The following is a 16,804-nucleotide window of genomic DNA, read 5'->3' as shown; positions in this document are numbered from 1 at the left end:
TATAGGAAGAGGCAATCTAACATAACCTATTACTCCATGGATGGTGCTTTGGTTTATTGTAACAATTTCCAGGAATTAATTACATCTGGAGCATGTCCCTGAGCAGCAGAGGCATTTCATTAATTCATCCAAGGTCAATTCGAAAGCAGTTTTACTCCATAATGGTAAAATTATACATTGGCTAGAAAAATGTAGCACATCCTCCTTTGGTGGATAAGTCAAAAATCTATTTACCTCCAATTGCACATCAAGCTAAGTTTGATAAAAATATTTGTGAAAACAATGGACAAAAATGGAGAAGGATTTTCCTGTTTGAGGCAAAAGTTTCCTCAAATCAGTGAGGCCAAGATACAAGAGGGAATTTTTGTGGGTCCTCAAATCAAACTGCTATTTTAAGATGAGGAATTCACCAAAAAATTAAATGCTACAGAAATAAGAGCCTGGAAGGCATTCGAAAACGTCTGCCAGAACGTTTTAGGCAATAAGAAATCACAAAATTACAGTGAAATTGTGAATAAACTAATTTTAGCACACAAAGAGTTGGAATGCAACATGTCATTAAAGCTTCATTTTTCTACATTCCCATTTAGACTTTTTTTTTCTGAAAATTTGGGAGCAGTCTCTGACGAACATGGTGAAAGGTTTCACCAAGATATTTCTCAAATGAAGAGAAGATACCAGGGAAAATGGAATCCAAATATGTTGGCCGGCTACTGTTGAAATCTCATATGGAAGACACCAACAGATAATTTTAAAAGGCAAAAAACAACAAAAGTGTTTTGTTATCAGATAAACATTTTTTTTTATATAGAATAAGATTAAAAGACTCATTGTTCAATATTTAGTACTGTATGCATTTTTTTCTTAAAATATATGAAATCTTTTTCACTATAAACTTAGTTTTGATTTTAATACCTTCTCCCTTAAAATTGGTGAGCATTAGAGAAATATGGTTGCCATATTTGAATTCAGCAACAATCTACAAGAATCACCCTGAATTTTAACATGGAGCGAAAAAAATTTTTTGTTTTTTTGTAACCAGTGTAATCAGCTTTTTGATACTTTTATTGCATCTTAAGGCAGGAAAAGTTTCCATTAGGTTAGTAACACAACAACATGATTTGTAGAAGGGTAGGGATTTTAAACGTGAACCAGAAAAGTATTACTTCTGTGACTGTTTATTATTAGAACAAGTAGCAGTCTGAAAAACAATGTGTTGGAGACTAAGACCTGCTAGGTGTACTTTGTGGAACAAGAAAGTACACAGGCTGTGCTAAGGTTACAAAAAATTAAAACAGCTGCAGATATATTGTATGTAAACTAATGCTAGGAGCATAGTAAATAAATTTGATGAATTTTATGTGCTGATCAAATTATCAAATTCAGACATTAAGGTGATATCAAAGTCATTGTGCCACTCAGATATATCATTATACTCCCCATATTCAAAATTTGAATATGGGGATTACAGTGTGTACAGAATGAGCAAACAGGGCAGGAAGGTAGATCTATGCTCTTAGTTAAAAAGCACATAAAATCTAAGGAGTTCATCCAGCAGACATAGGTGTCCAGTGCAATATTAAGTCAGTTTGGTGTGACATATGCATGCATCAGGGAAGGGGGATGCAGGCAGAAGGGTGATATAGGTCTAATTATTGCAATAAATATGATGAACAACTTCTGTTGTTCATAAAGTAAATCAGATTGTCTTGAAATGGGGGACTAATTCTCCAGATATTGACTGGACCTTGTGGTTGAGAAAATTTTTAGGAATGTGGGCACCAAAAGAGTCAAATTCTGGCAGAGAACAAATGATTTTGTGATAACTAAGAGGAAAGTGGAGGAGAAATTGTTGAAGCTAAATGCAACAGAAATCAGACTCCTATAATATAATAGGATAGATCTCAGCCACCTGGTAGTGGATGAGACCTATCCAATTATATTAAAGGAGGCAGCAAAAGAGAAAACCATTAGCCATGATTATTTGAGCATTCCTAGATTCAGAGGACATCCCTACTGACTGGAGATTTGCAAAAAATTCCCAATTCACAATGGTGAAACAAAGAAAGAGCCGAGTAATCACAGGCCTGTTAGCTTGACTTCTGTTCCAAGAAAAATAATGGTGTCACTGGTTCAAAGGTAAAGAAAGACCATCTAAACTGGAATACAGTTATACTGCAATCGCAGAATGGATTTATTAAGATGCAACTTTATCTGACAAAGGAGCTGAATGCAAAAAAATAATTCTGATATCATATACTTAAATTTCAGAAAAGTTTTATACTGTTGCACAGAAAAGAATGCTATACAAATTAGAGTAATTGGTCATTATGGGAAAGTTGCTGCTATGGATAAAGGGATAGTTGAGTGGGAGAAGACAGTGGTTATCAATGGTCACTGCCCTTCTTAGACTAATATTATTAGCAGAGCCCCCAAGGGTTCAGTGCTGGACTCTTTGTTTTTATATTTATTAATAAAGGCATATCAGGCTTAACAACTAATTGTCAATTTGCAGATGATACGAAAGTTCGCAGGGTAGTTAATCACAGTAATCAGAGTATGCTACTGCAACAAGATCTAGTTAAGTTAGGCAAGTTGGCTGAGAAGTAGCAATTGAAGTTTAATATTCAAGTTACAAATGCAAGATACTGCAAAGGGTGAACAGTAATCTCAAATTAACATACCAACTGTGTGGTATCACATTCAATTGAGGTCCGAGTCAGATTCCCATCAATGACTAGAATCTGAAATCCTCTGCAATCAAGGTTTTAGTTAGCCAATCTCAGGCTAGCTATAGCCAGAACAGTGAAATCAGTCCATAAACACACATAAGAAATAGATATTATATTAAATACAAGTCATTATATGAAGATTTCTATAAGAAATAGATATTATATGAATATGAACAACAAGCTCTGGTGGTGCCATTAATAATAATAATTTTAATACTCCAAGGAGGGAACTAGTGCGCTCTGTACTGACATAAATGATTTGATTAATACACCAAATGTTACTTATAATCCACCAGAAGAGAAATTCTTCAATCAAGAGATGAAGAAAAACAGAGGTGAAATATTGTCATTGAGGGGACAGTTAGTAGTGATTTGAAAGTGCTAACCTCTTGGAACATATGAGCTGCATAAAATTTCCTTTCCTCCCCCCCCCCCTATGCAGATGGAACAGCAATGATAAAGCTGATCATATATCTTATCAATTGATTTGAAAGATGTAGCAAAAAGGACTAATATGACAATTGGAAGCAAGAATGCCATCGATGATCACTCATCTTTACAAAGAATATATGCTTTTTTCCTTTAAGGTGAAATTTTATGCTTTTTTACTGCAAGGTGAAAATTTCACAAAGAAACAAAACTATTGGCTTAATAATATTAAACAGAGGTAGTTTCAATCGATGGTTATAATGATTGAAATGTATGCAAATATGAATTTTCTATATAACAAATACCTTTAAACTGCAGCAACAATGCAACATGTCTTGCAAATATGCATCTTTTTAACACTGTTGATGCAAGTTGGCACATGTTATGTTTTCTTTCTTTAGAAATGTGAAAAAAAGTTTACATAACAGATTCAGATATTTTAAGCATGGGAAAGCACTGGTAAAAAAAAAATTTACACTTTCACAGTTCCATAACTAACATTAATTTAGGTGTGGTGTGGACATCATTTTCACAGACATACATTTTGCACTTGGGAAAGATGCATTGCTGTGCAATTCTGTCATTCATTTTCACAATAAACTATGTAAGGAACATTTAAAAAAAAAAAAAAAAAAAAAAAAACTTACTGGAATGAACAAGTATGAACTTTCATCATGTAACATTTGTATGTAAGAAGTGACATTAACTGTATTTATTTCATTATCCTATTGTCTGATTGTTATAATGGATGGAGATAGTAGCAAGTACACAGCGAGATTTTCTACATTTGTTTTCTTCGTTAAATATGCACTTTTTAAACATAAAAATTTAGAAAGAACAAGAATCTGTTATAGCAAATATTTTTTCTGATTTTTTTCAGCTCATATTACAAGCCTTTCACTGTAATTATTTATTGCTGTATCCCCACTCCCCCCACCACATTTCTCAATACATAAATATAAATGAATGATCTTTGTATGCAGATTGCATACAAAGATCAAAAATTGCAAAATAAATAATTAATTGAAATATATAAATGATTGCATACAAATTATATAATGAACTATGGATGACTAAAATATATGAATTGAAGTATTTCATTCTTCTTCAGCATTCTATGCCCAAGAAAGACACCAAAATCTTTTTGTCACAGCTTTATTTATTTCTCAATTAAATATTGGTTATCGATGAGTTTGAAATACTTTCAAACACACAACACCACAAGAAAGGAGCATACTGATATTTATCAAAAAGAATATCAGTGTCCTGAGAAAGTTGTTTCAGTAGTATTATCCCATCATTCAGACTATTTACCTCAACACTTGCAAAACAGTTGATGAAAAAGTAGCTTCATCATCAAGAATCTGATTTTTAATTCAACATATCATTAAAACATTATACACATTGATTATATGTTTTGAAATAAAGTTCTAGCTTACCTTTTTCATAAAACTAGAAAATGCTACTTCACGAAAGCTATCTTTTGATTTCAGCGATTCAACGGATGACATAAATGACCTTGCACTTTCATTCTCTCCAGTCTGCTGGATGACAACCAATAAACAAAAATTAACTAAAGAATAATCTGTTTCAAATTCAATATGCAATTGGAAAAAAAATCTGAAAATAATAAGTTAAACTTACAGATGCTAGATAATTTCCTTCCCACTTTCGTTTAAATCCCCATTCCTGTCTGCGTCCAGTAAGAGCATCAGCAGCAATTACTTTCATGTGAAGTTGGGGCCAATCTTCACGTGGTATCTTTTTCAAGATCATGCAAGCACGCCACCTTGGAGAGAGAGAGAGACATGGAAATTGGTGAAATAATGAGTATTTCAACCCATGTGGATGTGATCTGTCTTAAAGAATTATAGATTATTTTAAATATAGAGACAGCAGAACTGGTAAATTATGGTAACTTCATTCACATAGATTTGTTAATTTAATCAACATTTCTTACTCGTTAATATTTAGCCTTTAATTCTTATGTACACAATAGAACATGAATTATTTAACAGATAGCTATTAGTAAGCCTCTGGTAAAGATAGATTTTAGCAGTTTAAATAAGTTAATAATTTGGTTAATAAGATTAAAATTTTAAAATAAAATTTTATTATTATTTATTTATTTTATTAAATTTTAATCTTATAGATTATTATTTTATTAAACTTTAATCAACAGATGAATATTCCAAAAGTTTGCAAACTTTCAAAATACTCATCTATTGTTTGGAAAATCCCCATACAGCACATGAAACTCCCCTATACCCTATAAAGATTGGAGTGTGGTATGCAATGACCCACTGCAAGATTGTTAGGACCATCATTTTCATAGAAACTATAACATCTCAGCAATATACTGACATACCCATGAATTCCAGGCCAACTCAATGATGAGGAGATCGTAAAAGCATGGCTTCAGCAAGACAGTGCAACAAAAATCACACTATTTAAATGAGTCTACAACCAAGTCTCTCCTTTTTCAGAGATTGCATAATTTCAAAAGTAATATGGCCACCAATGTTCACCAGATCTGTCATCATTAGACTTCTTTATGTATAGCTATATCAAAGAATGCCTACAACAATAACCCGTGGACACTGAAAACACCAAAGAGTAACAGCTCCAACAAAACTAAACACACTGCAGACAGCATTTTCAAAATGTCTCATCAGTTATGTTGTGATCATAATGATAATCATTTAACATTTTTTTATGACAAATTAAATAACATCAAAGAATAAAGAATAATATTTATAAATTTCGTGTCTGTCTCTAGTACTCTTTTACTCAAAGTTATTTGCATTTTCATGAATTCTCGTTTAAAAAGATCAGCCTATACACAAAAAATAAATCAATTAAGAATATGTGAGTATATTCTTAATATGAGTATGTGAGTAATAAATCAATTAAGAATATATGACTTGCAGTATTTTTACACTGTTTATTTTACATTTTTTACAGTTGTAATATATAAGTTTTCCTTTCATGCATAATTCTGGCAAAGCTAATACTGAATACATTTCATACACTCATTTTCATACACAAAAAGTTACCTGTTATGCATCAATTTGAAATATGACACTACTGAGATGAGCATAGATGGCGCAGGTGGCCATATAATATTCTTCCCAAAATCTCTACTTTGAGAAACATTTCTGCAAAGATAAAAAAAAAAAAAAAAAAAAAAATACATATATAACATGTAGTGTGATTATTTAATCCAATAATTTCTAAAAAGGATGCAGTTCTAAGTAAAACAGCCAAATTTACAGTTTAAGATTTCAGAAATTTTCCTTTCTTTTTCATATAAGCACCTATATAATTGATTCCATTAATTTAATAGCAAGCAGTGCTGGATAAATTATTTATTTTTAAAATTCAGTTTCTAAACAAAAAATGGTTACAGGATTCACCTGAGCAACTTTGCTATGGACATTTCTTGATTATGGGTTTCTCATTTTCAAATTCTGACCAATGTTCCAAAGAGATATCCCTCATAACAATCAGTTTCACATAAAGAAATAGGAGTGATTTTTGTTCCAAAATGGGGATACCCCATTTAGTCAGACAGAAACAAGAAACACCTAAATTTGATGGTGAAACCTGCAATTGAGAAACAAAACAAGTTGGCATATTGCAACTAATGGCTCAAGGAGGTAATAAAATTGATAATGGCATCATATCTGTCAACAGAGAGAGAGAGAGAGACCTCATAAATACAGCATTCAAAAATCCAGCAGTTTTTTCTTAAAATAACAAAAAATCTAGATACTGCTTCGCTAGACTGAACAGCGAGTGTTACTTCATGAACCAACGACCAGGGTAAACTTGGCTGTGGTTCCTGAAGTAATATAAATCATTAGCAATATTATTATTACAAGGTGGCCACTAATAATATTGAAGATAACTACAGGAACTCCCTGACTTCCATAAGGGTTGCGTTCCGCGGAACGCTACATAAGTCAGGGAATTTCTCCCACGCTTATGCAGCACTTGCAACTGTGTTCACTGAATTGATTGAATCAAAAAAGAAATGTTCGACAAACATGTAAATAGAATTATTTATTGTATCTATTCAATTTTTTTATCTCATGTGCAGAAAAAATTACAAAAGCATGCAATTTAAAAAAATTTCAAAATTATAAAATTACAAAGAGAGGAGACAGGCATAACATCAGTAAGTTTTACCTCTCGGGCATCGTTGCAAGAATTGATGTCTTCAGCTGATAAGTATGCCGTTGCGGAGGTTGAGGGCTGTGGAGAAGGGGCCAGCCACTCAACTTTACGAAAGAACATATTAATTGAAGACTGGACGGTGGCTTTTTTCTTTTCATTGTAGATTTCTTTGTAGCAAGCAAGCATATCATTCAACCCTCTGTTAACTTTTAACCGTATTTTGGTCTCGTGAGGTGCGTCCCCACCCCAACTGGGTTCAGCAAGTTAATTCTATAATTTTTACTCATCTAGAGAGCTGAAACTCGCTATAGCTGGAGCCAGAACTGTTTTCTTGAATTTTCCCACTTTAATTTTCAGAAATTTCTATTCAATTTCATGCAGACAACAAAAATGTGACATCAAGTATGCATTTTTTAGGCCTTTTTTCATTTATTTTTCTACCCCCACCCTAACCAGCCTAGGGCTTATGAAACCCGACACTTGATTTGTTTGTTGATCTAGAGAGCACAGGAATTTCTGTTTACAGAGAGGAGCAGTTTTGATAAACAACTTCGTCCTCCATGAGTGAAGTATGGGAATCATATTACGTCAGTCTGTCCTCCGTACAGCTATATTGAGAAGGCAAAAAAAACAAACAAAAGACAAACGCAAGCTACTGTTAGCTAACATAAGAAGCAATAAAGCGAAACAATAGCAACAACTGTTTCTGAAAAACCGAAAGATCGTATTTCCTTTCTTCGATGTGAATTTCACCTACTAACAGCAAATCAAGGAAATTCATCTACTGGAAGCCACACTGGAAACGGGAATAACTGGTGTAAAACTGATAACACTGCAATGCGTATTTGATAAAAAAATAAAAAAAAAAGTTTGCTTTATTGCAATTGTTTTTAGGGAACAATATCGGAACAGCAGTTTCCTGCATTTGATCTTCTAACGAAACTTCAAGAAAATATTTCTATTTATACCCGAGTTAAACTTTGAAAACTGATGCATCAAAGGGAAAAAAAAAATTATCCACTATGAATAACAGATTGTTTCTTGAAATGTGTATTCTTCACAAAACTGCAATATTTCTAACAATACAAAGCTAACAGGTTATGACTAACGGCTCTCAAAAAGTATTGTTAGAAAATATTTGCTTGTTACGCTTTGATGTTATCACAAAGGGAGAAATTCTGTTTTAGTACAGAAGCCGTATAAATCATATGCTGTTCTGAGCTGCAATAAAAAGATAAACCCTGCTGAAAAATAGATTTACCCCCTATCACTTCTATTGTTTTACTGTGGTTTTTGGCAGATGTACAATTTCACACAATCAAGTCGGTGACTGCTAAATGTGGCGCTGTTTCTTGTATTTTCTCTCTATCTTGAGATCTCCTCTGACCATGTGGTCATCCCAGAGTATAAACAGAAAATTTGTTTGTCAGAATGCTGCCCACCAATGGCACCAATTATCAACTCTTTTACTGTCCTTCTAATTTACATCACGTTCAGAAAATCCACTTTGGGAAAATTCGAAAGTGCTACATCAATTAGGAGCAAAAACCGTTTTCCCCCAACATAATGAATTACTTTAGGTACAATAAAGGACGACTATTGATGATTTTACTGACTGGAAGGAAGCGTCCACAATAAAACATCTGTACAAGGCGAAAACATGTGGTCACTCAAAGGAAAGTAACCTTGGTCATTTGTATTCAAGGACAAGCTATACAGCGATGTTTGAAATCTATAATGCAGTTCACTCACTAATATTTCCAGAAGGATTATTGTGGATTTTTTCTCAAATGAGCACCAGACCAAAATCGGACTTATTAGAACTTCCGCATCCTAGGATGAAATGACTAATTGGAACTTCCGCATCTGTGATGAAACGTCGTGCACACTGATATCATTAGCTACAGCAATAACATAAAGAAACAAAGCAAAATACTGTAACTGAGCTATAATGCAAAATAATGTTAGAAAGTAAAAATGCAAAATATTGTTCTCTAAAACAATTGCAGTAAAGCAAAGTTTTTTTTTTTTTAATCAAATCCGCACCGGACTAAAATCGGTGTAATTAAAACCTCAGCATCCTAGGATTGAAGCTCACTTAGAGCTACAATGCTAATTTTTTTTTTTATTATTATTATTTTTATTTATTTTTTTTTTTTTTTTGTGTTTTTGTATGGGCGGCCCCTAGAACAAAAGTTCATCTCCGCCTCATTGCTCTGTTCAGTTTTTACAGGCTGTCAAGGTAAGGCCAGTGTGTGTCATGTAAAAAAAAAAAAAAAAAAATTCGGCATTTTGGCTACCTGGAAGCAGGATCACCTGGACGACTGCCTTCAGGTACTCGTCCCTAGCAGAAGGAAGGCAAGTCCTCCCCTACTATCACAGCATGCCCTCCTCCCTGGGGAACAAGTTTCCCAGAGAGGAAAGAATAACTTGTATAAGATGAAGAGAGGGAAGGAGAAAAGAGGACTATTCCAGCCCAGGGAAGCCCCAATCCAGGATAGATTGCTAGCACAACACAAGCAAAAATAATAATAATAAATAAAATAAATAAATAATAATAATATATAAAATAAATGAAAAAATAAATGAAAGTTAGAGCTCTGGACCTTTCCTTTGACAATCTCCTGGCCTTCTCGCCACCAAAAGGGTATTTTTATTTCTCTCTCTTTCTCCCTCCCTAGGGTAGGACTATGAAGTGTGGACCCCCCCCTAAGGAGTTCCCCACCAGGTGAATGAAGGGAACTGGAAATTTCAGGAAAACGAACCCTGTTTTCCTTCATTCAGTAAACAGCGACTCTGTCAGCGCAAGAGAAGTGAAATTACATTGGCAGCTCAGAATGGAATTCAAGCATCCAAACACAACACTTTAGAGTGAATTTTTCAGGCATGTGTGTGTGTGTGATAATGAAAATTCAATTTTTCCCTCAATATTTTGATGGTATCAAATGCATATCAATGAAATATTGAAGTATTCAAGTAACAATTACTTACAATTTCCCAATCCGCACTACGAGTAGCAGATTGTTTTCACAATCCGTTACTAGTAGCATATTTCCCCCCCCCCTCCGTTTGCACCCTAGGTGAGATGCATGTAAAGTTCCTTTGACATCAGTTTACAAAGTTCATAACACAGCTATGAATAGAAATATTTTCTTGAAATTTCATAAGATCAAACATAGATCCACGAAACTGCTGTTCCGATATAGTCCTCTTAAAAACAATTACAATAACGCAAACTTTTTTTTTTTTTATGAAATCTGCATTCTAGTAATCAGTTTTATGACATTTTTTTTTTCTTCTTCCATTTCCACTGTGGTTTCCAATAGATAAATTTCCTTGATATTTTTTTAGTAGATACAATACATATTGATGAAAGGAAATACAATATTTTTGTTTATCAAAAACAATTCGTTTCAATTCTTTCGTACAACAATTACAAAAATCAGTAAAGCAAAATGTTGACAGAGCCATGCAAAATACTGTTTGCAAGTAATGATGCTCAACTGTTATTTTCCAAGAAAGCTGCTTACATTTTTATTTTCTCCTTGGATCACTTTGGTAACGCTAATGACATAAGCTTGACCAGTCAATTATATCTCCGTGTGTGTTGATTCGTTTTAGCCAACAGCCCCATGATAAAGGGCGAAATTTAAACAAATGCTATAACTTGTAGTATCTTCAAAGCATCAATCGGTGTTTTGCCATTGTCATAATTTCATAAATTGATATGTGATCGTACATTTTTGCTGTTTTCGAGTGAATTAATAGTTTTTGCTGCAATTAGGAAATCAAAGAATATACTTCTGTTTATGTATATTGTGAGTTTCAATTTTGTAAATTGAGTAGAAATTATGAAAATTATTAGTTTTTTTCAGGGGGGACAACCTTCAAGTGGTGGGTTAAAAGTAGGCTTAAAAAAGGTCTAGATCAAAACGGGATTAAGAATCGTTCGCTGTCAGGATCCATCTTCTCAAACATCACCATTGCCGATGCAATTTCACGAAATGCCATTGCCATCTCTCTCTGGTGATGAAGCATCTCGGCTCCTCATTTGGTTCATCTTCAGCTTTGTCAGCATTTTCTTTTTTCACTATCGCTGCCTGCAAGTCAATAAGTTCTTCATTAGATAATTCCTTCTCCTCATCCTCTATTAACTCCTCCAAGTCTTTGGCATCAACCTCCAACTGAAATAGCTCTGCAACCTTTACAATCTTATCTGTAACCTCTTCATATAATTCTTCTTTTTCAAATCCTTTGAAGCCTTTTACGTGCCGTGGGCATATTTTCTTCCATATGCCATTTAAACAACTTTTAGTAATTTCTGCCCAGGCCTTGTTAATGTTTAAGATGGTGTGGTAAATATTGTAAGATTTCCAAAAGTCTCTTAACGTAAAATTTTTCTCATTGTCTACTACAGACAATGCCTGAGCACATGCTGTGTGTAAATAGTATGCCTTTAAAGTTGAAATAACACCCTGATCCATAGGTTGAATGAGAAAAGTTGTGTTTCGCTACTATTACTCTCGCGTTCAAATTGAAATCATCTAGATGTGTAGGATGTCCAGGAGCATTATCTAATAGAAGCAAAATCTTGAAAGGAACGTCATTGTCTTTGCAATATTTTTCAACCTCTGGAATGAAGCAGCATATAAACCAATCCTCAAAGAGAGATATTGTTATCTCTGCTCTCTGGTTCAATCGGAAATGCATGGGTAGGGTGGCTTTATTGATGCCCTTAAATGCACAAGGATTTCCAGAATGGTACACAAGCAGTGGTATTAATCTGTAATCTCCCGCTGCATTAGTCCCAAGCAAGAGCGTGGCCCTATCTTTTGACACCTTGAAACCTGGCATTGTATTTTCTTCTTTGGCAATATATGTTCGATCCAGCATTTTTTTCCAATACAGAGCAGGCTCGTCAACGTTAAAAATTTGCAGCGTTGAATAGCTGCCTTCATCAATAATTTTTTCCAACACATCACAAAATTTCTCTGCAGTTGCAGAATCAGCACTGGTGACTTCACTGCATACTCTAATGTCATGGAAACCAGCACGATGTTTGAACCTATTAAACTACCCATTGCTTGCCACGAACTTGGGTTGGGGTTCGCTCTACTTATCCTTAATATCTTTATAAATACTTGTTGCTTTTGCTTGAATGGTTATTAGACTCAGGGACACTCGCTTCTGAATCTGATTTTCCATCCATATTATTAACAGTTGTTCCATCTTCATATAGCACCTGAATGCTGTTTTTTGATCAATATTGATCTTAAGTGCAATGATCCTTTGACATGTTCTTTTATAAGGGCACTGTCCTTTAAAATAGTATTCACTGTTGAAGCACCGAGACCTAATTCCCTTGCAATAGATGACAAACTTTGTCCTGCTTCGTACTTCTTAATCATTTTCATCTTCATTTCTAAATCAGTTTTGTTTCATTTCCTGGCACTACCACCACTTCTTGCTGGGTGCTTTCCCTTCACCATTGTTATACATAAATAGGAATGAAGAGAAGTTTCTGAAAATTTGTTTTTTATATGATTGAAGATTTCAGTGAAGGGGAACACATTTCATCATAATAGCATAAAAACCCACACAATTGCAGTTATCGGTATTATCGCAAATTGACAAATTTGCGATAATAAAACAAAATTGCGTTTAACATTGACAAATGTAAAGTACTACATATGGGAAACAGCAACCCCAGAGCAACGTATCAACTCTGTGGTACTACACTGACAATAGTAGAGAATGAAAGGGACCTGGGGGTGGTTGTGCAGGCAGATATGAAGTTTTCTGAGCAGTGCAGATGGGCTGCAAGAGTAGCTCATGGTGTATTGTCGATGATATATAGGAATTTTTCTAGCAAGGATAAGGAGGTGATTATTCCCTTGTATAAGGCAATGGTCAGACCGCACCTAGAGTACTGTATACAGGTCTGGAGGCCTCATTTCAAGAAGGATGTAGAGATGCTGGAACGAGTACAGAGAAGGGCAACAAGATTAGTGAATGGAACAAAGGGGTGCTCTTACAAAGAAAGGCTTACGTTTTGCAAATTACAGTGTCTGGAGACTAGGCACCGGCGAGGTGATCTGATAGAGGTGTATAAAGCCTTGAATGGTTTGAGCATGCTCAATGCTGATGGGATTCTTCCTCTTGCTCAGAATAATCACCTGAGAGGGCATAAATTCAAATTGAGGAAAGACAGATGTAGGATAGACGTGAGGAAATTTGCCTTTAGCCAGCGGGTGGTTGGTTGCTGGAATAGACTTCCATCCCTTGTCGTGGAAGTTGATAGCCTAAATAAGTTTAAGGCTCAGCTGGACAGGTATTTCGAACGAACAGAGGGGTGAAGTGGAAGTGGTTATTTTTTATTTATTTATTTATTTTATTTTTTATTTTTTGGCTGATGCTGCATAAGCTTGCTTTCTTGCATCAAATGCCTCTACTAATGCTAATGCTAAATGCAATAGATAGAGATTACTACCCGTTTATAATTAGATGCACTAACAGAAAAGCCCAATAAACCTGAAAGTGCAAATTGTTTTTATTGTTTTTTGGTTGCGACTTCCATAAATGTGATTTAGAAAAATATCACAAAGGCATGCAAAATTGATTCCTATAACAGGAACATATGATAACGATGAAAGGGTAGTGCGATTTCCATTATATATAAGTAAGACAAATAGCTTAGTAATACAGCAAAAATTTTCAACTTCCAAGACCTGGAACGAATTATAAAAAAAGTGTTATTAGATTCAGATTACTACGACTTTTTCCACAATTTAAGTTTGCACCGGCCAGCAAAAATTTACATAAAGTCAAATTTCCATAAGTCAGGGAGTTCTTGTATTTAAATTTTAGGTGAGCCTAATGAAAGACTTGAAGATAAAGCCTACTACAATTTGCCCTTCCATGAAATATTGTTCCCACATCTGGAATGGGAACTCACAAACTTAAATTCCTATCCTATCCAAAACAGGACAACCATGTTAATTAATGATTCTTTGCTTACAAACTCACTCCAGTCCATATCACACAGATATTCATTTTCTGCTGCATTCATTTTTTTGTAGGTATTTTCATGGACAAGTACACTGTTCTGAATTTGCATCTAAAATTGCACATCTTTCTTCCAAACCAGTCTAAACACATGCCTGAACTATTTAACACCTCCTATTGCAGTTCAACTGCAAACTAAATTTCTCTTCCTTATTTATACCATATATTTCTGTTCTTTCACACAAACTTCCTATCAAGAAAGTTTGTAGTCATTAAAACTTACAGTCAATAGCAATTCAAATCCAGCATCAACAATATCTTCATTCTTTTCAACCTTACTAGATTACTAGAGGTTCTAATATATTTTGTGTTTAGGGATACAAAAAAATTTTAAATAAATTAAAAAACCTTCTTTTCCAAAAATATTTTTAAAAGCAACAATATCATCATCAACTCTACTATATCTAGTGAGGTGGAGGGGGTATACAGGTCACTAGAATAGTAATTTTTCATTAGCCATTTCAAAACCAGTCCTTCTGGTCTATGTCTTCTAATCATTGGAGCATTCCATGCTAATCTATCCACTACTATATCTCCAGCCAAAAGAAGTCCTCTTTCTTGTAAAGTTTGCATGACACCATCAATCTGCCATCCTTTGATCTGCCTATGGTCTTATTACCATTCAGTTTTGCTTCAAAAACTGCTTAGCTAATCCACATATCCTATCTAAAGTTTGTTTCATTTGCCTTCTATTGAATATTTTTTATGTCAAGATTTCTTCTTATTTCTGCTATGGACTTGCCACTGCATCCATGCATCCATTAGGTCCATTAATTTTTATTAAAAGCTAATTTCTGAAGGTTCTAATTTTTGATCAGTCCTTCAATTTCTCATCCAGCTCTCACTGCCACAGGTAAAAATAGGTTAAAAAAGGTATTATGAACAGCTAAATTTGTCTTTTGGCCAATTTCATCTTTTGTTCCAAATAAATTTATTTAATGGTTCCTACATGTTCTTGTCTTACTTATTCTATTGCTTATTTCCATGTCTAATTCTCCATCTTCTTTAAAGACTATTCAAATGCATAAAATTAATAAGTTTTATGCATCTGAACTTGTTCCAATTTTTGTAACAAATTTTGATTTGGAATAAGATATGATACACAATATCATATTGTATTTTTTTTTTTAGTCATTTGGTTTTTTTTAGGAGCATTAGCAACTAAGGCCATATTGCTCCGGTATATGCGGTGGTCATTCCCTAACCTTTCCACATCCTCCGTATTTGGTGGTGACGGGCTCGAACCCCGGTCTAATCAAGAAGCGTGTGCTACGCACTGCTGCTCCTTCCCACCTGGCTACGGAGGCGCCATCATATTGTATCATATGATTTGGAATAAGATATGATACACAATATCATACATATATAATTATCCATTTATACTTTCCACAAACTTTGTCAGTAACTTGCAATCTTTTTTATTAAATGGTCCCTATAGGTTATAAATAGAAGTAGCAATAAGGTGCAGCCTCACTCCAAGTTTAACCTTAACCCATTTTTCAATGCTTCCTTCAAACACACATGCAAATTTGCTCTATTAATACAAAACTTTATTTCCTTTAAGATTATCCTTGATGTCACATTTTTCTAAAATTTGAAAGAGAAGATTTCTAGATACTTATGCTTTTCAAGATCAAAAAAAAAATCTTAAATACAGGTTATTGTTATGTTCAACTTTGATTCTTCAGATATTACTTACTAAGTAAACTTATTTTAGGTTGAAAAGTTATTTTCATTTTACTTACTGTTTTATACTTCAGATTTTGCATACTGTATCTTACTGTGCTTTTTTTTCAAGATTAACCAGTTATGAATATTTGATCCGTGCAACTTGTTTAAAAGCAAATAATTTCATTTAAGCATTTGCAAGTGATTTGACACTGCTACTGTTCATAAAAAAGAAACTGAAAGTCTATTCTGAGCAGTTATTAGTATTTTCCATGCCAAACAAACAAATTAAAATATTTTCTGTATTAGTATATTGATATATAAAATACAGTGCATATGCAGACTTGGGGTGTTAAAAACAGGTAAAATCTGAAGTAGAGAAAATGCACTAGAAAATTGAAATGAAACATAAATCCCTGAAAAGTTGGCAGAACTGTAGTGTAGTAAGTAACCTTGTATACCTTTATCTTCTGTCATAAACAAAAGTTTCACAAACTTTCCTTCAAAAATTTTGCTGATAACAGATTGCCACTAAGACATCTCACTATGAATGTTGAAAAGAGGAATTTTCCTTACCTGAATTGGGTGGGGGATCCACTTGATATGATTTGGGGCTTTTTTTTTTTGAATTAAAGACTTAAGTGAATTACATCCTCCCAAGGACTGACCCTGACACAGTGTTCCAAGATACAACTAAAAATATGTAGTGCTTAATACTTGATATCTATACG

The 16,804-nt window shown here is 34.0% G+C and overlaps 1 protein-coding gene across 1 annotated transcript in view; it reads right to left on the bottom strand.

Moving 5' to 3' along the window:
* Positions 1 to 16,804, bottom strand: part of LOC150090996 (unconventional myosin-Id-like) — a 227,201-nt gene that overhangs the window by 27,419 nt on the left and 182,978 nt on the right. Inside the window, exons 17-19 of the mRNA XM_090380130.1 lie at positions 6,218 to 6,319; positions 4,806 to 4,950; positions 4,601 to 4,705 (exon numbers count right to left, since the gene is read on the bottom strand). Coding sequence (XP_090236256.1) covers positions 4,601 to 4,705; positions 4,806 to 4,950; positions 6,218 to 6,319 — 352 coding nt within the window. The remainder of the gene's footprint in view (positions 1 to 4,600; positions 4,706 to 4,805; positions 4,951 to 6,217; positions 6,320 to 16,804) is intronic.

The sequence above is a fragment of the Mastigoproctus giganteus genome, chromosome 1, assembly GCF_048544385.1.
Source record: "Mastigoproctus giganteus isolate SK-2022 chromosome 1, ASM4854438v1, whole genome shotgun sequence".
Lineage (NCBI taxonomy): Eukaryota > Metazoa > Arthropoda > Arachnida > Uropygi > Thelyphonidae > Mastigoproctus > Mastigoproctus giganteus.
Note: the sequence above shows the minus strand (reverse complement) of the source record. Positions and strands in the feature narration are given on the sequence as shown.